At 33.1% G+C, this 20,095-nt stretch overlaps 2 protein-coding genes across 5 annotated transcripts in view; one reads left to right on the forward strand and one right to left on the reverse strand.

The window, feature by feature from the left end:
- The window catches only part of LOC111616898 (protein MON2 homolog), a 90,163-nt gene extending 84,265 nt beyond the window's left edge, over positions 1–5,898 (forward strand). For 2 of the 4 annotated variants that reach the window (XM_023358255.1, XM_023358256.1), the window contains exons 24-30: positions 356–473; positions 2,982–3,048; positions 3,137–3,197; positions 3,441–3,567; positions 4,386–4,620; positions 4,762–4,844; positions 4,930–5,898. In XM_023358255.1, the coding sequence (XP_023214023.1) occupies positions 356–473; positions 2,982–3,048; positions 3,137–3,197; positions 3,441–3,567; positions 4,386–4,620; positions 4,762–4,844; positions 4,930–5,096 (858 nt within the window). In that variant the 3' untranslated portion in view covers positions 5,097–5,898. The remainder of the gene's footprint in view (positions 1–355; positions 474–2,981; positions 3,049–3,136; positions 3,198–3,440; positions 3,568–4,385; positions 4,621–4,761; positions 4,845–4,929) is intronic. The other 2 variants (XM_023358258.1, XM_023358257.1) reach the window with 2 other exon arrangements.
- Positions 5,899–6,360: 462 nt separating this feature from the next.
- On the reverse strand, positions 6,361–8,176 carry LOC111616900. Its single transcript, XM_023358260.1, has 2 exons — positions 7,453–8,176; positions 6,361–7,006 (listed from the first exon to the last, which is right to left on the reverse strand). The coding sequence occupies exons 1-2, from the start codon at positions 7,511–7,513 to the stop codon at positions 6,606–6,608; spliced, it is 462 nt and encodes a 153-aa protein (XP_023214028.1). The 5' UTR covers positions 7,514–8,176; the 3' UTR covers positions 6,361–6,605.
- Between the last annotated feature and the right edge of the window lie 11,919 nt (positions 8,177–20,095).

Raw genomic sequence — 20,095 nt, forward strand, 5'->3', positions numbered from 1 at the left:
ATTAATTATAAATTTAATATTAAAGTATAAAACAGAAAATTTTGTATATAATTGTCAGAATTTCATTTGTTGTTAATGAATATTAAAACTACATTATTTCTTCCCCATTTTAACATTATTTAGAATTAGGATTATGGAGATATTTTACTGTGATTCATTTAATACTTATTCGATGATCACTTATTAAAATATTATATTTCTATCATATTATATTTTACTTTCCAAATTTTTACCTTTGCGAACGAAGTAATTAAGATAACTCTCGTTAAGTTCTGATTATTAGAATTTAATGTTGTAATTTAGAAAGAAGGAACAAAATCGGTTTTTAAAGTAAATTTTAATTTTATCTTTTCAGATGCTGAAAGTTCCGTTGGGCATGAAATATTCCTGTCCCTCTCAATTTACGTGGAAACTTGCCGTTAATTCACTGTTAAAAGTGTTGCACGTTGGCTTACCGGTTGCTCGACAGCACTGTAAGTGTAGTAGATTGTAAAGAAACTTTGAATTTTTTTTTAATCTAAGAATAAAAAAACTATAGAATAGTATTTAGATTGTGTATTAAATCAGTCTAATTATAATTTTTAGACACTATTTAATAGTAATTACAATTATCTATTAGAAGAATTTGTGTTGCGTGTTTTCTGGGAAGAGATTTCATTAAGGAAGAGAGAAGATATCCTTCTATACACAATAGTTACTTCATATAAAACAAAACACGGCAATAATTGATTTTAAATCTTACGTGTTATTTGTACTGATTTACGGATGTTTTAATTTTATAATTGCACCAGCATAATTAAACAATTTCAAGTAACGTTTGTTTTAAATTGCTAGTTTGGATTATTATATCTTTAATACGATAATTTTAAAATATGTATATTTATACGGCATTGTTGAGAATTTGTATGGTAGTCCAGGGTAGAGTGACCTATACTAATGTCATTCTACCCCTGAACTCTATAAAATGCTTTGTTAATAAAAAGCAGTCTTAAAGATTATATTTTCTGTTAGAAAAAATGACATTAATTTATAGGGTAGGGTAGAAAGTACCACTGGTTCTAAGTTTTGTCTGGACCCAAGAAAAAATAAATTTTCATCTACTCTCTAGATTGATAGCATAGAATTTAGTTAGATAGAGGGCAATACAGACCACAGAATTGATGAGAAGATGCTCTTGTGGCCAGTTTTAAATAAATATTGGGCGGAGTTAGAGAATAACACATGTGGAGTTTGGGTCCAAACTCAGCAATGGATTCAGGCACAGAGTCGGTGCGCAGTGTTCTCTAACTCACAGGAATATTCAGATTGCTATATTTCTGTGAGTGGATTAAAGAACACTTAAAAATAATTAATACTAATGATTTTTTCTAATTAATAACTAAATACTCCATTTGTATTTTTTTAGATTTTGATTTAAAAATTAGTTTTCATATTGACTATAAATATTTGTAAATCTTATTTTAATCAGGAATTTAAAATATTTAATGGTAAAGCGTTGCTTTCAGGGTCATCCATAAATTATGTAATACTATTTTTATACTATCCAACTACTATCCCGCTCGTCATGCTCTGTAATGCTGTCACACATACCCACCCCCAAAATATTGATACATTACACACATCCTCAATCAACCTCTTAAGTATACTAAGGAATAATATGTGGCACTGAACACTGAATGCTACATTGTTTTATTAATTACATGTATAACATACAAAGCAATATCTCTGGAAATAATTAAGGCTCCTTGGTGGCTTCAAATTTGATCTGATGTCACCACTTGGTGTAAAAGTAGCTTAATTCCTACATATTTAACAAACAACAATGGTTGATTTAAAGACCTTAACATTGTGTAACATTTTTGTAAACACCCCCGTGGCACATTGTAATGATTATTTGCATACCCACTCGCCTACCCGTATCTATGTTATGTAACTTATGGACAGCCCTTCTCTGGGAAAGAGTATGGATTGATATATGAGGACAGGCATGGCTTGTGCAAAAATATCCACTGTCATTACAAAGCATAGCCTTTGAATAATGAAGATGAAGGAAAATTGAGTCCTTTCTCATTTCAGTAAAGGACAAGGGTGGTTTATCCTTTGAAATATAAGATGTCTGATGATTCTAATATGCATATATATGTGATGCGTGCACACCTTTTTTACGTTTCCGAACTGAAAATGGTATCTTAAGTCTGAGATGCTCTATCATTCTTCAGAAGTATCTGCATAATAGCATTTTAAGTACATTATTAAAGAGTAAAAACGTTAATTAAGTCTCTAATACTTCAATTCCATTTTGAAAAGTAATTCATCTTAAATTTGAAGTGATTGCATGTCTTAAAAAAGAATTATGATTTAATCTGCAAAAATAATTCAGAATCACATGATCATATCTGTACTATTTCTTAATCAGAAATATTTGAGTAAAATAATTAGCTCTATTTTATCAAATGATTTGGATCGATTATTTTTTTTAATCAATACGACTTCAGTGTTACATATAACGTGTATCATTTACTCCTCAATTCTTATTTTGATGTGTTTTGTATGAAAAGGGGAATAAATTTATTTTGGTGGTAATAATATCAAAATATTTTTATATTCAGTAAAGCTTGAGATTTAAAAAAATATTATTATAATATTAAATTGCTTTTCTGATTTAACAGATTTCATCAAATTAAAGTATTGGTTTCGGTTTGTATTATTTTTTCGTAAATTCCCCAGCCTTGACAATAAGTTGATTAAGCCAGAATATAGTTGAATAATAATTAGTCCAGTTTCGGTTATGGTTTTGCTTGTTTATCTGCTGATTTCAGTTTCATTTCCTTTTCTATTTTAAACTGTACTTTTATTAGTTTTATTTTTAATAAATATCTTCATATAAAATTCCTCCTGTTATATAAAACTTAATAATACACCTAACAGAAATAAAATGATTTATCATCTAAATTTAAGAATAAAATAAATTTATCTTTCAGCAACCCAATTTCAGGGAATGTGGACTGATCTAGCTTCTGCTATTGAAGATTTTTTATTTTCTAATAGGTATACGATTATTGCTAATAATATTTTGTAATCATTACATTTTTAATAACACAGTTTTTCATACTTAATAATAATCCCTTATTTATAGTACTTCTCCTCCGACGCAGAGTCTAGAAGATCAGCAATGCGATGAAGCTCTGGACTGTAAAGTACGTGTTATATAATGATTTATATTCAGTTTGGACGTCAACCTTAGATAAATTTATATATAGATTTTTATCATATTTTTTTATTTTTAGAAATATCACCTGGAGTATTTTCTCGGGATATTATAATTTTAAAAACAACAGATATATATATATATATATATTCTGTTATTGCAATTTTACTTTTGAATTGATATAATATATGTAATTATTATATTTTAATTTAATAATGTATACATTTAATAGGTTATTCAGATGATAAGAGAATGTATTTTACCTTATGCCAATCAAGTTCCGAAGGAATTTGTTGTTTCTCTCGTAACGTTATTAAATCGAGGATCGATTCATTCTGCGACGAGTAATACGCCAGTTGGTAAGCAGTCTAGTTTAAACTCTACGTTAAATTTACAGTACTTTTAAAAGTATAATCTGAAACTATAACAGAATATTGGAAGAAATTACTGTATTACTAACTGAATTATATGTAAATTTAGATGATAATTAAAGTAATATTGTTTAATTTGTAGGTCCTACACTCGAACATTTTATCAAAAGTAAAATTATATCAAGTTACAGTATAATTTGATGTACTTTTGCTTTTGATTTGGTCATATATAGTAATTGGCTTTCATTTTTACATCTTGATGACAATAAAAGACAGAATTTATTCACTGTTTGCATGCTTAACATTCTACAGATGCTGCAAAAAATATTACTATAAATTTATGATTATTTTCATTTAAATGTGACATATTTTTAAATTATATTTTCAAGCTATTTCTGAACTAGTAACTATGAAACAAAAGAAAAATTGTAATTAATTTGATTTTTAATTATAAAAGTAAAATTCCAAAATATCTTAGTGGTCATAATTTTTTCTTAAAATTAGATTTGAAACTAGAAAATCTGCAGAATTATGGCATTGACTGCAAGCTTTTTTGACTTAAAAAGTGTTTACACTTTTAATTACATAAAATTTTGAATAATGATTGCATTTTGAAACTATTATTTTACTGTAGATAACATTTTGTACAAACTTCCTTGTACATTCAATTTCATACAATACAATATCTTAAAGTACGTAAAACAATACAAATTATCAAAGAAAATACTGATAAGATTTTTCATCTAAACTGTAAGTTGTTTTAATATACAAAATAATAAATCTTAAAATCATTTGCTTAATTTTAGATACCGAATCAAGTCGAAGACTGAGAGAGGAATTTGCAAAATCGTGTTTTGAAACACTCTTGCAATTTTCGTTTCTGGGCGATTCTTACATTACCGACAGCAGTTCCATCGATTTGGAGAACAAAAAAGGCGTAGTTAACAAATTAGCAGTGGCATCTCTCTTACATAGATTTCAAGAAGTTATTCACAAATATGCAGAAGACGAGAGATTAAGTGGAAAATGCCCTTTACCGAGGTGATAATTTAAAAAATTGTCATGTGGATAATTTGAAGTAACTTAAATGTGACTTCCTAATTTAATAGTTTATAAAACTGTAGATTGAAAATTTGGGACTGGAAATTAATTATTGAATTAATATTACATGTCAATTTTTAGGCATCGCATGGCAGAAATCTCATTTGTTTTAAAAGCCGTGGCCACTCTTACAGCCTCCCTGAAGAAAGCTCCGCGTGAAAATGGTATGATTTAATTAATTATTTCTTAACAATTCAATTTTTTAACTTAAAGTAATTGAATAATTAAGCGAAGTCACTTTTATTTTAGTCGAATGGAGTGTTTGGAAACAACTGATAGCACTTTATCCCCATTTGGTGGATTGCACAACGTCGACGTCGGTACAAGTTTGTCGTTCCCTTCAGGAAGCTCTTCACGAATACGCCGATCTATTGGTTCCGCCCCAGCCGTACATTTTAAATGGAAACACCAGTTAGCATCATTAAAATTTCTAAAGTTTATTTAAATAAAATAAGGAATAAAAAATTTTTATAAATTTCAATGATTACATAAGTTGTTTCTTTTGAAAATTAATGGCCCAAAACTGTATTTCATTTTAATGGTGTTGGCCATTTAACTGCAAATAATGAATGTAAATGATGAACATGCACATCATAATTTAGGTTTTTAAAAAATATATACTGGTATAAATATATATATATATAATATGTATCCTCTCATGAAAATGGTTCTGAAAGTATATCAGCTAAAACCCACAATATAAGTTGGTATTTGTACTTCTTGTTTTTCATATTTCGGATAGGTTTTAACCTATAATTAAAAAAGAAAAGAGAAATTTATAAATATTAAGTCTTGTAAATAAATTTTTTGTACATTCTACGTAGTAATATTTTTCAGATTTTTTGCACTTATTGGAAACATATCAACTCTGTTACTACATAAACACCCAACGATGCTACGGTAGCATCCCGCGGCATATTTTAAATGCCGAAGGAGAGAAAATCCGCATCGATATTTCGTTCTAATCTATTCCCTAATGTCGAGTCTGTAAAAATTTCTTTCTAGAATTCCTGTAAGTATTCTGTTACCATTTCGAAATTCATTGTGATCATGTTAATATGTTAATTTACTTAAAATTAAGCAATATATATATTATGCATACGTTTCTTTTTATTTAATGTTGCTGTTGGAAATCTTTCATGTTCGAGATGTATATGGTTTTATTTCAGAGAAGAAAATAATTAAATTATTGCTTTCATAAAAAGAAGTTTTATTGATAAATCAATTTAAAATGTTTATAATGAAAGTTCTTTGTAGCAACTATATTCTTATATATATATATTATCAATAAATGTAATTATTTTTTGATTCAAAAGATTTGTCTATTGTTTACATTAGAGAAGAGTTAGCGTCATGGAGAATTTTTAATAGACAAATCTTTTGAATCTGAAATGACATTTATTGTTTTAGTTTTATTAATTGGATATTACATAACCAATTATCTTTGCTACAGGAAACATGAGTTGTTCTGTTAGGAAATTCAATTATTAAAGTTGATTAATTGTAATGTATACGTTACTTCAAGCTCCTTATTAACTAATGTGATGAAAAATATGGAAGTTTATTCACTAAAATTAGCGTAAAAATGAGCTTTTTCTCTCTATATCTCATCAAACAGAAAATTAGGAACAAAGTAAAATTAAGTGAGAATAAATCAAAGTTTAAAATCAAACTTTTATTGAATAAATAATGTAACATGATATATATAATCACTCCAGTTTGGTAATTATGTATAATCATTTACCTGTATCATTATTCAGAAAGCTGACTCCTATGTCATTATGAGATCATCCTATTGATAATTTAAAAATGAATTTACTTAACATTTCAACTTCAATAATTAATGTTACAGAAATTGAAACTATTTTAGTAAAGGAAATAAATTGATTTAAATAAATAAATAAATAAAGGGAAGCATCAAAGATTTATTTTCCAAGCCCCAACATCATCCATCCCGGATTATATTTATTATTGTCGGTGCCTGTGAAAATGGTGTAACTCTTGTCCGTGTGATACTGATAATTGCTTTTGTCGTCGTCCTGTTTTACTATTCTAGATGAATCTTCAAATTCTCCCCTTAAGTTGCTGAAAAACTGGTGGAGATTGCTAAGTGCTAGAATTCCAAAATAGGGATCCATAAGTTCGGTAGACGTGTTCAGATCATCCTTAAACTCTCTCTTTTCTAGAATTCGTAAATGTTCCTTTGTATTCCTATATTCTTTCGAAGTTTTCTGGCTTTCTCTCGATTTTTCGGGATAATATTCCTTGGACGTTTTCGGTAATTGAAGGAAATTCGATGCGTCTAACAGAGATTTCGAACGTCTTCCTATAATAGAGAATGACATTATTTATTAAAATGACAATACATCGTGTAAAACTATACATTTACGCTAAATGACTTATTTAAAATTAATGGTCGAGTGGATAGAATCACAGAACGGTGGTCGTGGGTTCGTGTCTCATCTACCACGTGGAGTTTTCCGGGTATCTTCACGTGCATAACATCTAAACAGGCATTTCGCCCACGACACCAAATTAATACTTCCAAACAGGGCTTTACTTACACTTACTGTGGCCCTAATTTACAATATACAGTAGGCCCTAAGCTGCAACTTGTTTAGCTTTCAGGAAAATAAGGCTCCGATTCCATATACCCAACATAATATATTAGTATTACGTAACACCCAGTGTAGTAACTTTAAAATAACTAATTACATTAAAACTACTACTAATTTATAATTAAGATATATTCTACTAAAATTAAACATTTACCCAATGCTAGAGGAACAGCAGTCGATAGATTCAGGCAGAAGAATAAGAGGACGAAAAGCATTTTTAGTTCGAAAGTTGTTTTCTGTTTGTCTATCCGAAGATGATGTTATTTAGCTTTATAAACGTTGACATTCTCACGTGGTAAACATCTGTGACATCACGTTGCTCAGTAAGAAAAGCTGCGTAAACGTTTTGCGCCTAACATCGGTCGTGTGGGACGGTATTTAATTAAATATAGAAATCAATTTTTATATTTAAAAATGTTATAAATAAAATAGTTCTATTTTTCAGTTGCTTTAGAACAAAAAGAAAAAGAGGCGTAAATAAGGAATAAATGATAAACCAATGGCGACGGATTATTCAAATCTGAGAAACTGACATACGACCAATCGGGTTTATTTACGGGTTTAAATTTCTTCGGCCGTTATTTCTCACAAGAAAAATTTAAATTTAAACTGCCAGATAAGGTAAAAATTCTCTCACTCTCTTTTTTTCCGTTAATTTTAATTAAAATAACTTAACAGGATGGATTAAACTTGCCAGAACGTCACAGAAATTTAACGTTAAAACAATTTTTAATTACATTTATTACGGATTAATCATAATTATTAAGAAGAAAAATACGTAACACGTTTCCTAGATTATCTTTAATTGTTCTCCTTTTAATCTCTTCGCTAACAGGCAATGTAATTAAATGTATAAATCCTTTCTTAGCTGGGTTGGAAGTAGGCCTAAACTTCACAGAATCAATCGTAAACAAATAAAAATGTCTATTTTTAATGCTCTAAACTGACAAAATAATTTTATTAATGCTGCAAAAAATATCGTCGGAAATACTTTAATCCGATTAAATTTAATAAATATTTAAATTTAGAATTAACAATTATTTTTAAGTGTCTTTTATATTATTAAATTTTTCTTTTTCTTCAAAACAAATTAAAATATGTCAACATTTATTGATAAATTTGTTATCATTATTGTTATTATTATTATATATTACTTGGTAATGTCAAACCAAGCGCAATTATGTTTGTGTAACTCTACAAAACAGGCTTTAAATTCCTTTTATAACTTTAGAAGATGGATGATTTTGCAGAAATTATTTGCATTAATTATTAATAATTTGCTATACAGAGTTATATTCTTTATTGCAAGGTTATACACTGTACAGAAAATAGTCTGTTATAGAGGGTTATATTCTTTATTGCAAGGTTATACACTGTACAGAGACTAGTTTGCTATAAAGAATATAACCTTGCATAGCAAACCACTCTGTACGGAGTATCAAATTGTTACAGAATATATTATTATATTTACTATATTAGCGAGTACAGGTTATAAAGAGTACTTTGTTATACTCCTGTATTTATACATATACTTTCTGGCAAGACTGCAAAGTATATATATATAAGAAATTTTTTCGAACTTAGCATACGTATCTGAAAATTTAATTATAAAATACAAAAAAAATCGAATGTATATTATGACGTCACAGTGCCGGGTTGCGAGTTTTACTCGCATTTTAATTTGAATCACGTGGCTTCCGGTCCAGACCGGAAATCTGCATATAGTTAATCGGGAGCTTTACATATCTGGTCTCGATTTTCATTCATCTATCTTCCTTCTCGAGATTGACGAAGGGACATACTAACAGACGGACGACAGACAGTAAGCTACAGTACATAGAAAAATGCAGTGAAACATGTGAATAACGGCCGTTGTTTGCGGGTTATTTTATGTGCATTTTAAAAGAAAGAAAAAGAATAACCTCCGTTTAGAGATTCCCTTTATATGAAGTGCGACCGTTACGCATTTTTTATATAATAAATTCCGTTTCTAAATTAATATTTAAAAAAAATTGAGTGTTGTTTTTCTAATTATTTTGGCTTATCTATTTTAAGAATTCCTAACAGTTCCGTGAAATTTAACGTGAATTTCGTCATCAAAACGTGGAGTTACGTCATGGAGTTGCTTCGTTGTTATTAGGTACAAGAACCGGAAATTTGGTGTACTGTCCAATTAAGAAAATGATACAAAGAGAAAAAAAGATGCCAGCAAATTCAAGTCAAAAGGGTAAGGTTGTTATTTATTTATTTTTTTTCTTACGTAAGCATCTTGAAATGATGTCATAATAGGGAAGGTCACCACTTCAAGTGCTTTTTTTTTTTTTGTTAACTATGGAAGTGTTATGAATGAAGAAGGTCAATCATTGGAAACAATGATGAATATTTCTGTGTAATAATTATGTAAATAACTCCTGTCCCTTTTGATGAAAATGTGTGCAATTTTGCTGGGTAGTTTGTGTATTAGGAGGGTCGATTCTATTAAATTTTGGTGGTTAAGTGTCGAGGGTGTCACTTGTCATATCTCGGACTTTATGAAGACTTTAAATGCTTGCACACCAATTGTATCACCGGTTGGCTTTTGATATTGTCACTAAATCGAGTGGAAGACCCCAAACGATGTGTATTATATATAATAATGGAATCTACACGCAAATCCTGGGAGTTTGGTGTTTACAATGTAATGTTTATGGGCAGAGTATAAACATATACAAATACTTATACGTGCTAATAATTTCACTTATGCAACGGATGAGTTTTTAAGAAATAATGTCTCATCGTTGCGAAACTACGGCTATTTATACACAAGTACAATCACAGTGAAATTTTCTATAAATGCTACTTATGTATACGTGTAACAAAGACCGATTCAAAAGTCAGTTAACCGAGATAAGAGTGATTAAATGGCTGCCCTTCGTTAGAAGAGCTGCTGCAAAGAATTTTAACCGCACTTAAAAATATGTTACGGTTAACCGACTTCTGTGCCATCTCTTATTTCCGTAACTGACGAAAAGTTGCGACTCTACAGTGATGTGATTTCGTGATTTGTATTACGATTCGGTGTGCAATTCTTATTTTTCCATCTTTGTAATGATAAGTAAAGCTTTGGTTTCACAGCGGTAGATTATTTAAAACGATTTAGAAATAAAGTAAAAGCGTAACTTAAGTTACAATAACCAACTTTCAGTTTTGCTGACGAAATAATCTTCTTCCTGTTTTGTTTTATTTTAATTATTAAAAAAAAATTATTTCTCGTGAACTAAGCTCGTGGAAAGTTGCATCACACGTTGATAAGTTAGTTACCGTTACTGTTTCTCTTTACACGTGTTTTCTAAGAAATTCTTTAATGCTTTATCATTTCCAAAAGTTAGCGCCGTTGAATTTGCAAATGAATTTAAAATATTTCTTCTATTAACACCAGTTTTCCGTAGAAAGTCCTCCCAGGAAGCATACCTTTATCCTTTCACCCTTGCTTTGCATTTCATTATTCCATTAATATGGACATAACTAGGATGGAGCGAGAGTGAGTGCCAGGCCACTAATAATTTAGGAGGTTTCTGTAAATATGAATCGATTGTTCGCCAGTTCTCAGTAAACACTTACGTCTTAAAAATTAGTTTGTTTGTCGATGATCACACGTCTTTCTTCCCATATTGAAATACCTAGAGCCTTTACCGCCCATCAATCCATTTCAAACTAGTTATAGCATTCGTTATTATTATTAAATTAGCGTCATAAATTGTTTGTTTATGACAAATACTATGCCCTGCTCCACAATAGATACTTCTAGCTTTAACGCATCAAAACATCCCTTATTGTTTGTTAACAGATTATTTTTCAATATTTATGTGGATCGAAAGATATTATCTTCTGCAATAATCAAAGTAGCATGACTTACTGTTTCCTGTTATCGAATGATAAATATTTTGTCATTTACGATACACGTCAAGAAGAGGCAATTCCTTTCTTATATACGTGATACTCGACTGATATCAGAGTCGAGCCGTATACTTTATATGTCCTTTGTTGCTTTCGCATACCAAAACAGCAGGAAACTATGCTAAATCATTTCTATAATTGGTAACCCACCAAATATCTTGCTCCGACAATTTAAAGGATGTTACAGTTCTATTTTCAATACAATCAACCTATTAAGTCGATTGTTTTGAAGTTAAATGATACGTTAACATCGTGAACTAACATTCTTCTCCTATTTTTTACAATAGCATCGACCAAATTTACTTGAATGCTATTCTGCGAGTTTGTCAATGGAATAGGGGTGTAGAAAAAAACATTACACCAGGCTCTATCTTACTTCTTCACAGGTTAGCTAAATACAAGTCCATAAGAGTATAAGTAGTGGGCTAAGGCGTGGTGGCGTGCTTCCCTCACTCTCTTAGTATAGTGGATTTGTCCCATGAGAAGGGCGTCGAGAGCATGACAACTGCGCCCTGTTATGTTCTCGTTCACTACGTAGAAGAAATAAGATGTAGCTCGTGCAATAGCTTTTGTCTACACCCCGCAGATTAGTTATAAACTCTACACAATACTTTACTGTGCGATTCCAAAGCTCTACAAAACAATCATATATCATTATAAAAGTATATATGGAAAGTTTCATTCTGTAGTTCTGTAGTCTCTGTCGCTCACCAACCGACTTAATTGTGGGCCTGTATGGAGTGACTCACGATAAGCCTGGAAAATGTCCCCTCTAGGGCCCACGCGGCGGAAAGAATCGAAAAATAACGGAAGTGTTATCTCTCTTATAATCTTATTAAAGTAATTTCGTACGCAGCTAAAGTTACCAGTTCTTTGGACCGTACACTGAAAGATGAGGACAAAAAGAAAATATAATCTTTTCAATTATTTTTAAAATATTTTGAGTCTCTAACAAAAAAACGCCAATTTGTTTACCAGGGAAATAATTGTAGAATTTAAAAACATCTGTATATATGTTTATAATATATATATTACATAATCGCTACTAACGTCAGCTAAATCATAATATATCGAGCGTTGGAAAACAAATTACTTATATTATTCGCTGTGTTAGTTTTATTGTATAGCAGATTTCCGAAGGATATTAGAGAGGTTGCGGCCGAAGTTTTCATCTCTAAAACGTTAACGTCGAACGTCGAGCGCCACAATCTTGTAAGCGGCGCTCGACGTTCGACGTTCACGTTTTAGAGATGAAAACTTCGGCCGCAACCTCGCTATTCTTTTAGCAGTTACGCCACTGGAATATCCTCTGAATGCAATAATGGAGGATTATTTGTATAAGGCAACGCGATCTGTCAAGGGGGGTAATTTCTAAGGGAAACTGGCCCCTATTTAGATGTTACAAATAACACGTTATAGTGAAATGTGGATGATGCAATTGCTGTAACTCGTGTTACATTATTGCAAGGAGCCTGTATGAGGCAATCATAAACAAATTTCGGCATTTTAGTGCGCTTGATGGAATTCATTTTCAGAAGTATCTAACGATTATGATTGGTGCGGTTTTTCTGGCGCCACTGTACGTATAGTACCGTGCGTATACTGTATTTAAATATAGTGGTAATACGGCAATATAGGGGAAAGTTGGGGTATCCATCACTCAAAAATAAACGTTATGACAGCACATGGAAGAGCAGCGTATTTGTTTCGGCTACACATGTTTGAAATTATATTCCTATGAGCAATGCCAGGGGTTCCCCAACCAATCTTTTAGGAATGAATTTGAGGCAATTTTTTCCATTGTCGGTTAATCGTATTAATGTTCTGTAATTGCTCGCATCATCTTACAGGTCGCAATTTCCCCACCATAGTCGTTAACCTAGGTAAATATCAGTATAAATACCTGCCTGTGTGTACTGATTTGGAATTATATTTTGAAATAAATTCACTTCGATTACAAAACAAGGGATTGTCCATCAATTGTGTGTACAGTTTCAGAGGAAGGAGGAGGTCGCTAAAAGTACATCATTGTACACGATGGGGAAGGATAGGGATGGTGGCATTGTCTACTTGGACTGTTTTTAGTGGTATTAGTGGCATACGAATTTGTTCTTGAGAGCCCACTTAATAGTCATGCGAATAAACTAATCTAAGAAAATATTTTCAGAACTTTTTAGTCATTTCTTCGGTGTCGGGGATCCACGAACTATTGTAGAAGTAATTAAGAGAAAAGGGTTTGCCAAAAGTGCATACATCATTGTACGAAACGGAGAGAGGGGGATCAAAAATGGCTCAAAATCTACACGTAAGTAATGAACTAATGTAAAATTTCGTCTGTTATATTGAATTATGTGCTGGTTCCTCGCTCACCAGCACATAGTTCACGGTTGTGTTCGTTACGCCCTTTACCTACAAGTGATTAAAAAGAGTGAGGTATAGAGAACGATGCAATCTGCTCGTACAGTTCGTGATTAATTGTGGAGATGTGGACCGGCTTCAAATCCGAATCCACCGACCAGTGATCCCGTGGATAAAACACTGAACATTGGTAGTTAAATTTTCCGGATTTTTTTCCGAGTCTAACACCAAAATAGGGCCAGTTTTTCCATAGAAAGTTATTCCGGGAGGCACCCTGTTTGGCAGATGATCCCAATAATCCAATGCAACTCTGATCTTTCACTACAGTAACCCTGTACATTTTATTGCGTGGCTAACACAATAGAATGAATTACGACGATTCAATACTATTAAACAATGGCGTTTGTATTTAATTAATAAATAGTTAACACATTCAATATCTAATAAGTAATTCAAAATTAAAATTTAATAGTATATTTTAAAGTAATTACAGCTATTGGAAATACTCTCGAAATAATTTCACGTGTTTATAATCACATAGAACTTTTCAGTTACGTAACGTAAAATACCCCCGAACAAAGGTAGATTACTTCCCATAATACTATGGACTCATTGCATTTTAGCTGTCAAACCGAAGTCTGATAACGAAATGTTCGAATTAGAATGGTTTCGAAACTTAAGTTGCCTGTTTAAAGTCTCCGTATATTTGCAGTTCTTTGTAATGAAACACAAAATAGACCACGTATTGCACATTACATGAGACTCATCGGTGGTCAAGTGGATAAAACCACTGATCACTGGATCGCGGGTTCGCATCAACTACCAATTACCGAGCGGTTAAGTTGGCAGCCTCCTGCTCTGGGGAATCGGGGTCGAGAAACCCATAAAATTTCAGGGGTACGTAATACTGGAACGTTCTAGAGTTCTCTAACGTTGTCGAAAGTTATAGAAGTTAGTCAGAGTTTACTCAGCACTGAATCTACCGTGAACGTTCTGTAAAATTACATTTCAAAAGTATTGCTGTCCTGGCCACAAAACCAAGTTTCGGTGGAAAATAATAGCCATTTTCTATACTTGTTAGGCATGGCAACTGGAAAATGACACTTAGTATTAAGGAACAAAGTGTGTGATCATTGCAATTACGTTTGCAACAAGCGATAAAGGTAGAGTAATCGATTATATAATTATCAACAAAATACTGTTGCATCTATTAATAGATACACGTGGATTACAGAGAGATTATCACATGTGGGAAGTTTCCGTGTGTCTTTTGACATTTTGCACTTCCTGATAAGATTCTAGGTAATAAGCAATAAGCAACACACGCACAGTGTCGTTACTATTATCTAAAAACTTTTCATTGTTTGCAAAATTAATCGAGAATCATAATATTGCATTATTGTTCTAAGTAATTCTATGTAAATAATTTCGTCCTGACATATTTATTGTAAAATTTTATCAAGAAAAGAACTTATAGCTTTTATGAGAGGTATATAAATAGAAACGGATATAGATGATAATATACACACGTTGTCCTTGAGATATTTACATCCATTTGGGAGATTGCCGTATAAATTACAGTCCGTTGTATATCACGGGCCCCCGAGTAGGTGAATAGTTGGTCGTGGACCACACGAACCCACGAGATAGAGTTTGGTTAAGTGCAACGTGATCTGCCGAGGGGATGCCTCCCAGGAGGAATTTCGTGGAAAATTGGCCCTATTTTGATGTTACAAACGTGAAGAAAACTCGGAAAACTGTACTGGCCAGGCACGAAACCATGACCAAACTATCACTGTTCGGTGATTTTATCCACTCGGCCACTGATGGGTAAGTACGCAGCTGAATCGGGGTTCCAGGTCAACCACTTTTTGTTTGTTTGTTTGTTTCCATTTTTGGCTTTCAGTCTTATGGGTACTAAGAGTGTCTTCTCGCCCATACCTGTCGTTCATCGTAGTGGTGACCAGACCCTGAAGACTGGGAGGTTCGTCGTGGGTTCGCGCCACGGTCGGACAGGCTAACTGCTTGGAGGTTTCCGGGTTTTCTCCTTGCCTATAACGACTGAATAGGAGGCCAGTTCCCCATAAAAGTCCTCCCGGAAGGCATTTATTTCCCGCGCGTACGTATGGCTGTTCGATACAGCCGGCTAATCGATCACCTAGCGATCATACACTTACACAAGTCTACTCGGAGAAAGAGCCTACAGTGAGCTATAATCTCCATATTAACATCATCGTAAGAAGAAGAAAGAAAGAAAAAAAAAATACCTGTCGTTGGTTCGGCCAGCCTCAAATGGAGGCGATCGGGTGTCGAGGTATCCTTGAAAAAATCCTAGGGAGTTGCTCACTTGGATTCGATACCGGGTCCTCCAGAATACAAGGCTTAATCGCCTCAACCTTTTGGACATTCATTTCGCTTTCTACTAATTAGTAAAACAAACTGTTTGCACTCGCCAGGAAGATATCTGGTGACGTGATCATCAGTCATCCATTATCGTTTTAATAGACATAAGTAACTTAAACTCGCTGGGAGGAGAAGGAAAGAACTCTTCCTCCCGGATTTTTTATTGCATATTTTTAAGGCGTTTCGGACATACGGATGCCCCACATCTATAACTAATCTAGTCCTCATTTTTTCCTCTTTCGGGGGCACAAAATTTATTCCTTTATCTTATTATTGTTATATCATTTTCCATAATAGCGAACAATTGTGTTATGTAGTTAGAATGATATCAATTTTGTATTGGACTTTTATCACAAATAAACATATTATATATTTAATTTGTGAGGCCCTTCAGTCGAAATTGCAGGGCCTTATACTCCGTGGAAGCCTTTAAAATATAATACCAAAATCATTATTCTATACTATTAATCATATAATTAAGGGAGGAAGAAAATATAATTGAAATTCTGTGTCTTCGGACGTTGGGAAGTATTCATTGTATGTGAACCGACTTTGAACACCGTGAGGAATACAGTAGTCACGATGAACTGATCCCGAGATAGTCCTTATACAGATTTTTCACCGGCATCCGAAATACGTGGTTGTAATTACGTCACGTTTTACCCACCTATATCTTTTATCTACAAGTGGCATTACCAACTTGAATAAAGGTTTCTTTCTGTCATCTTTAGAAAGTACAATTCCTCATTGTGTTCGAGGTCAGTCTAATCGGAATTGCCGAAAGAGCAAAAGGAACAATTACCCCTGATTATTTGTTTGATAAGTAATCAAAGTAAATACACTATAAAAATGATCTAAATTTATCTAATGAAACTATACTAAAAGATAATAGGTTTCGTCAGGTAAGGAAATAATCAAATTACTGAGAATTTTGTGACATAAAATATGATTAAATTGTGTTTCGACGCCCACCATTGGCAGAGTGGTTAAAAACACGGTACTCGGTCGTGGGTTCGCGCCTGGCACATGGGTTTTCCGGGTTTTATTCACTAAATAGGAGCCGGTTTTCCATAAAAGACCCCCGGGAGCAGCGGTGCCCGTAGACTATACAAAAGGGGGCACAAGCTATAAAAAAGGGCGTCGTACATCATGAAAGAAGCTTCACACTGATTCAACGTCGGATCAGTGCTCCCACAAGGTGGCACTGGTTGAAATTGGGAGCTAACTTGGCCTTCAAAACAAGGAACGTCGTGGTCAACATAGCGTGGGACAATGGACAAATATCGTTCACCAGGTTCTTTTATGTTTACGGAATAGGCCAGAAGCCGTGAATTTTCTGTCTGTTGTCGAGAATTTGAGGCTCTCTTGGGTGCCTCAGTGTCTGTCTGTCCAAGAGGCATTTCCCCCTTGGCAGATCGCCATCATGTTGCCGTATTAATAAATAACAAACCGTGTTTCCTGGAACATAATTGAAGTTTATTATACGACTATAATGTATAAATTATGCAACCGGGAATGGATTTCACGCGACCTGATAACAGAAAAAGAACACGTGTTGTTGTTGTTCTCTTATCAGGTTGCATGAAATTTCATGCATTTAAGAAGTGATAGGAGAATCCTAAATTTAATATTGCTGATTATTTTAATTGAAGATATCAAATTCTAAATTAATTACATACAAAAACATATTTTAAAAAAAAATCAGTTTAAGCAGTTTATAGTTAGATAACTGATTAAGAATATCGCATTGGATCGTGTCGAGACGATAAAGTACACTAAAAACTGCCCTTTAAAACATAATTATCGTTGATTATTATTAATATTTATTAAATATTTCGGTATTCGAATTTTTCTAGAAATAAATAAAATTATACTGGGTGTGGTTCAAAAGTCAGTAAACATTTTTTAAAAATCGATATTCTTGATGTATGGTAACTAGATTAGCATGGAAATGTATAAAATCACAGGGAATTTCAGAAAGTCATCAAAATTAGTTCCAGTTATGTCCACCGGTTGGCTCTTTACCACGAATGATATCATGCAGTGTCTTCAGAAATGCTCTTCATGCTATCCATGACGTCATTACCATGCTCGACAACGAAGGCCACCACACTGAACATTTGGTATGATGCAGTTCTTTGCTGTCTTACGGATCAAAGTGACGCCTGGTAGATATAATTGGAATTAATTTTGACATTTTCAGGCGCCTGGCCACGTATAGTTCCTGTTTTCATAGCGTGTCTAACATCTAAATAGGAGCCAATTTCACATAGAAAGTCGTCCTTGAAGCATAGCCCCTTGGCAGATCTTCCATTGTCTCTTCACATCAATCCAAAGCAGTAGGCGGTTCGAATCAATAGTGGTTTCGGCGTAAGCAAATTAAGTTTTTGTATAGACTGTGGCACTTATAGAAGTTTCAGATCCGTCTGAGAGGTGCGAACCCGCGATTAACTACCATTGTTTAGTGATTTTGTCCACTCGGTCACGATGAACGATAGAGAAGGATGCTCTATCTATACATTGAGGCACGTGATCCTCCCTTTTCGTCTTTGTTGGGCCCCAAAGTTATGACCACCAGCCTTTTCTGCAAATATAAAAGAAACTAATGAACGTCCTACGTAACTTAGTCGTATGTTTTCCAAGTCTTGGCCTTGAAAACGAGGAACGTTCCTTGTTTGCAACCAGTGCGTTGTGGGACCAACCTTGTGGGACCAACCTTGTTTGCAACCAGTTGCAACACGTTGTGGGAGCACTGATCCGAAGTTGAATCATAGTTTGAACCTTCTTGCATAACGAATGTCCTTTTTCATAGCTTGTGACTCCCTTTGTATAGTCTGCGGGCGTTGCTATATCCATAATAAATTATAAAGATTTCCACTCCTAATCACGCTGCTATTGATCCCACTTGGTATTGTTTAATTTATAAGGTTCATTTAACTGATATTAAGATATTAAAATAGAATTTTTGACATTATCGGGCGTCAAACTTGAAATATTGAGAAATTTAAATATTAATCTATCTGCCAATGATACACAATTAGTTTTGCAATAAGTTCTTACTTCTTCGCAATTACTCGTAATTCTTTTCAAATTTTATTGTTTTTCGACATTACAAAATACAAAAATGACCATCGAAATCGGTGATGCGTGATGATAATTCATGAATATTGTATTTTTCAATGGGTAATATGCAAATTCCGTGGGTGCTGAGACGACTTCAAATTTGGTTTACTGTAAGGATGCCTCCCGGGAGACTTTTATGTGGTGTAAAGACAACTAGGAAAACTCCACCTGGCCATCCCGTTGGCCTGGCGCGAACCCACGACTAATTAATAGTTTTCAGTGGTTTTATCCACTCGGCCATTGGCACTCTGGGTAAGTCACAAATGTGGATGGGATTTCCTTATTTTTCTGTGAAAGCCATAAAAATATATGAATAAAATACATTAAAACACGTAAAAAATGCAATTTTTTCATCATTTAGCATGTGAAACTTTAATTTACATCGTGTTTTTTTTACATGAGATTCGAACTTGCGACCTGTGAATAATTTGGAAGACTTGATTCTTATGGATCTACTTCTCTTTACCTAGGCCCCACAACACACGAATGATCTACCAAAGAGGATTGGGAAACCGGCCTCTAAGTGTTAGAACGTGAAGAAAACTGGCCAACCCGTTGGTCAGGCGCGAACCAGCAACCATTAATTTATTAATGGTCACGGGTTCGCGCCTGATCAACGGTCAATATTCGGCCACGAAAAGTATAATAGGAGTAAACCGCTACGTTGCACTAACTTTTCTGATTTAATTCGAGATTTTTTTGCTATGAATCATGTGCTAACGTTGTACTCCATTTCGCAAAAGTGACAAATCTCTTGCAATGAATAATATCATCGTGAATCACGTTGTCTCGAGGAGTCATTATTTTAAAATCGAGATAATAAATAGGAGCTTCGAAGTCGAACGGAATTGTAATAAAGTAAACAATGTTCATAAATATGTAGACTGTTTTTTGTGTTTAATTATCTGTGTAATTTAATAAAATCAAGTTTTAAACAACTAATTATCTTCGATTATATTTATTATTATTTGTATTTA

The sequence above is a fragment of the Centruroides sculpturatus genome, unplaced genomic scaffold (assembly GCF_000671375.1).
Source record: "Centruroides sculpturatus isolate CEXI.00-Female unplaced genomic scaffold, Cexi_2.0 scaffold1040, whole genome shotgun sequence".
Classification (NCBI taxonomy): domain Eukaryota; kingdom Metazoa; phylum Arthropoda; class Arachnida; order Scorpiones; family Buthidae; genus Centruroides; species Centruroides sculpturatus.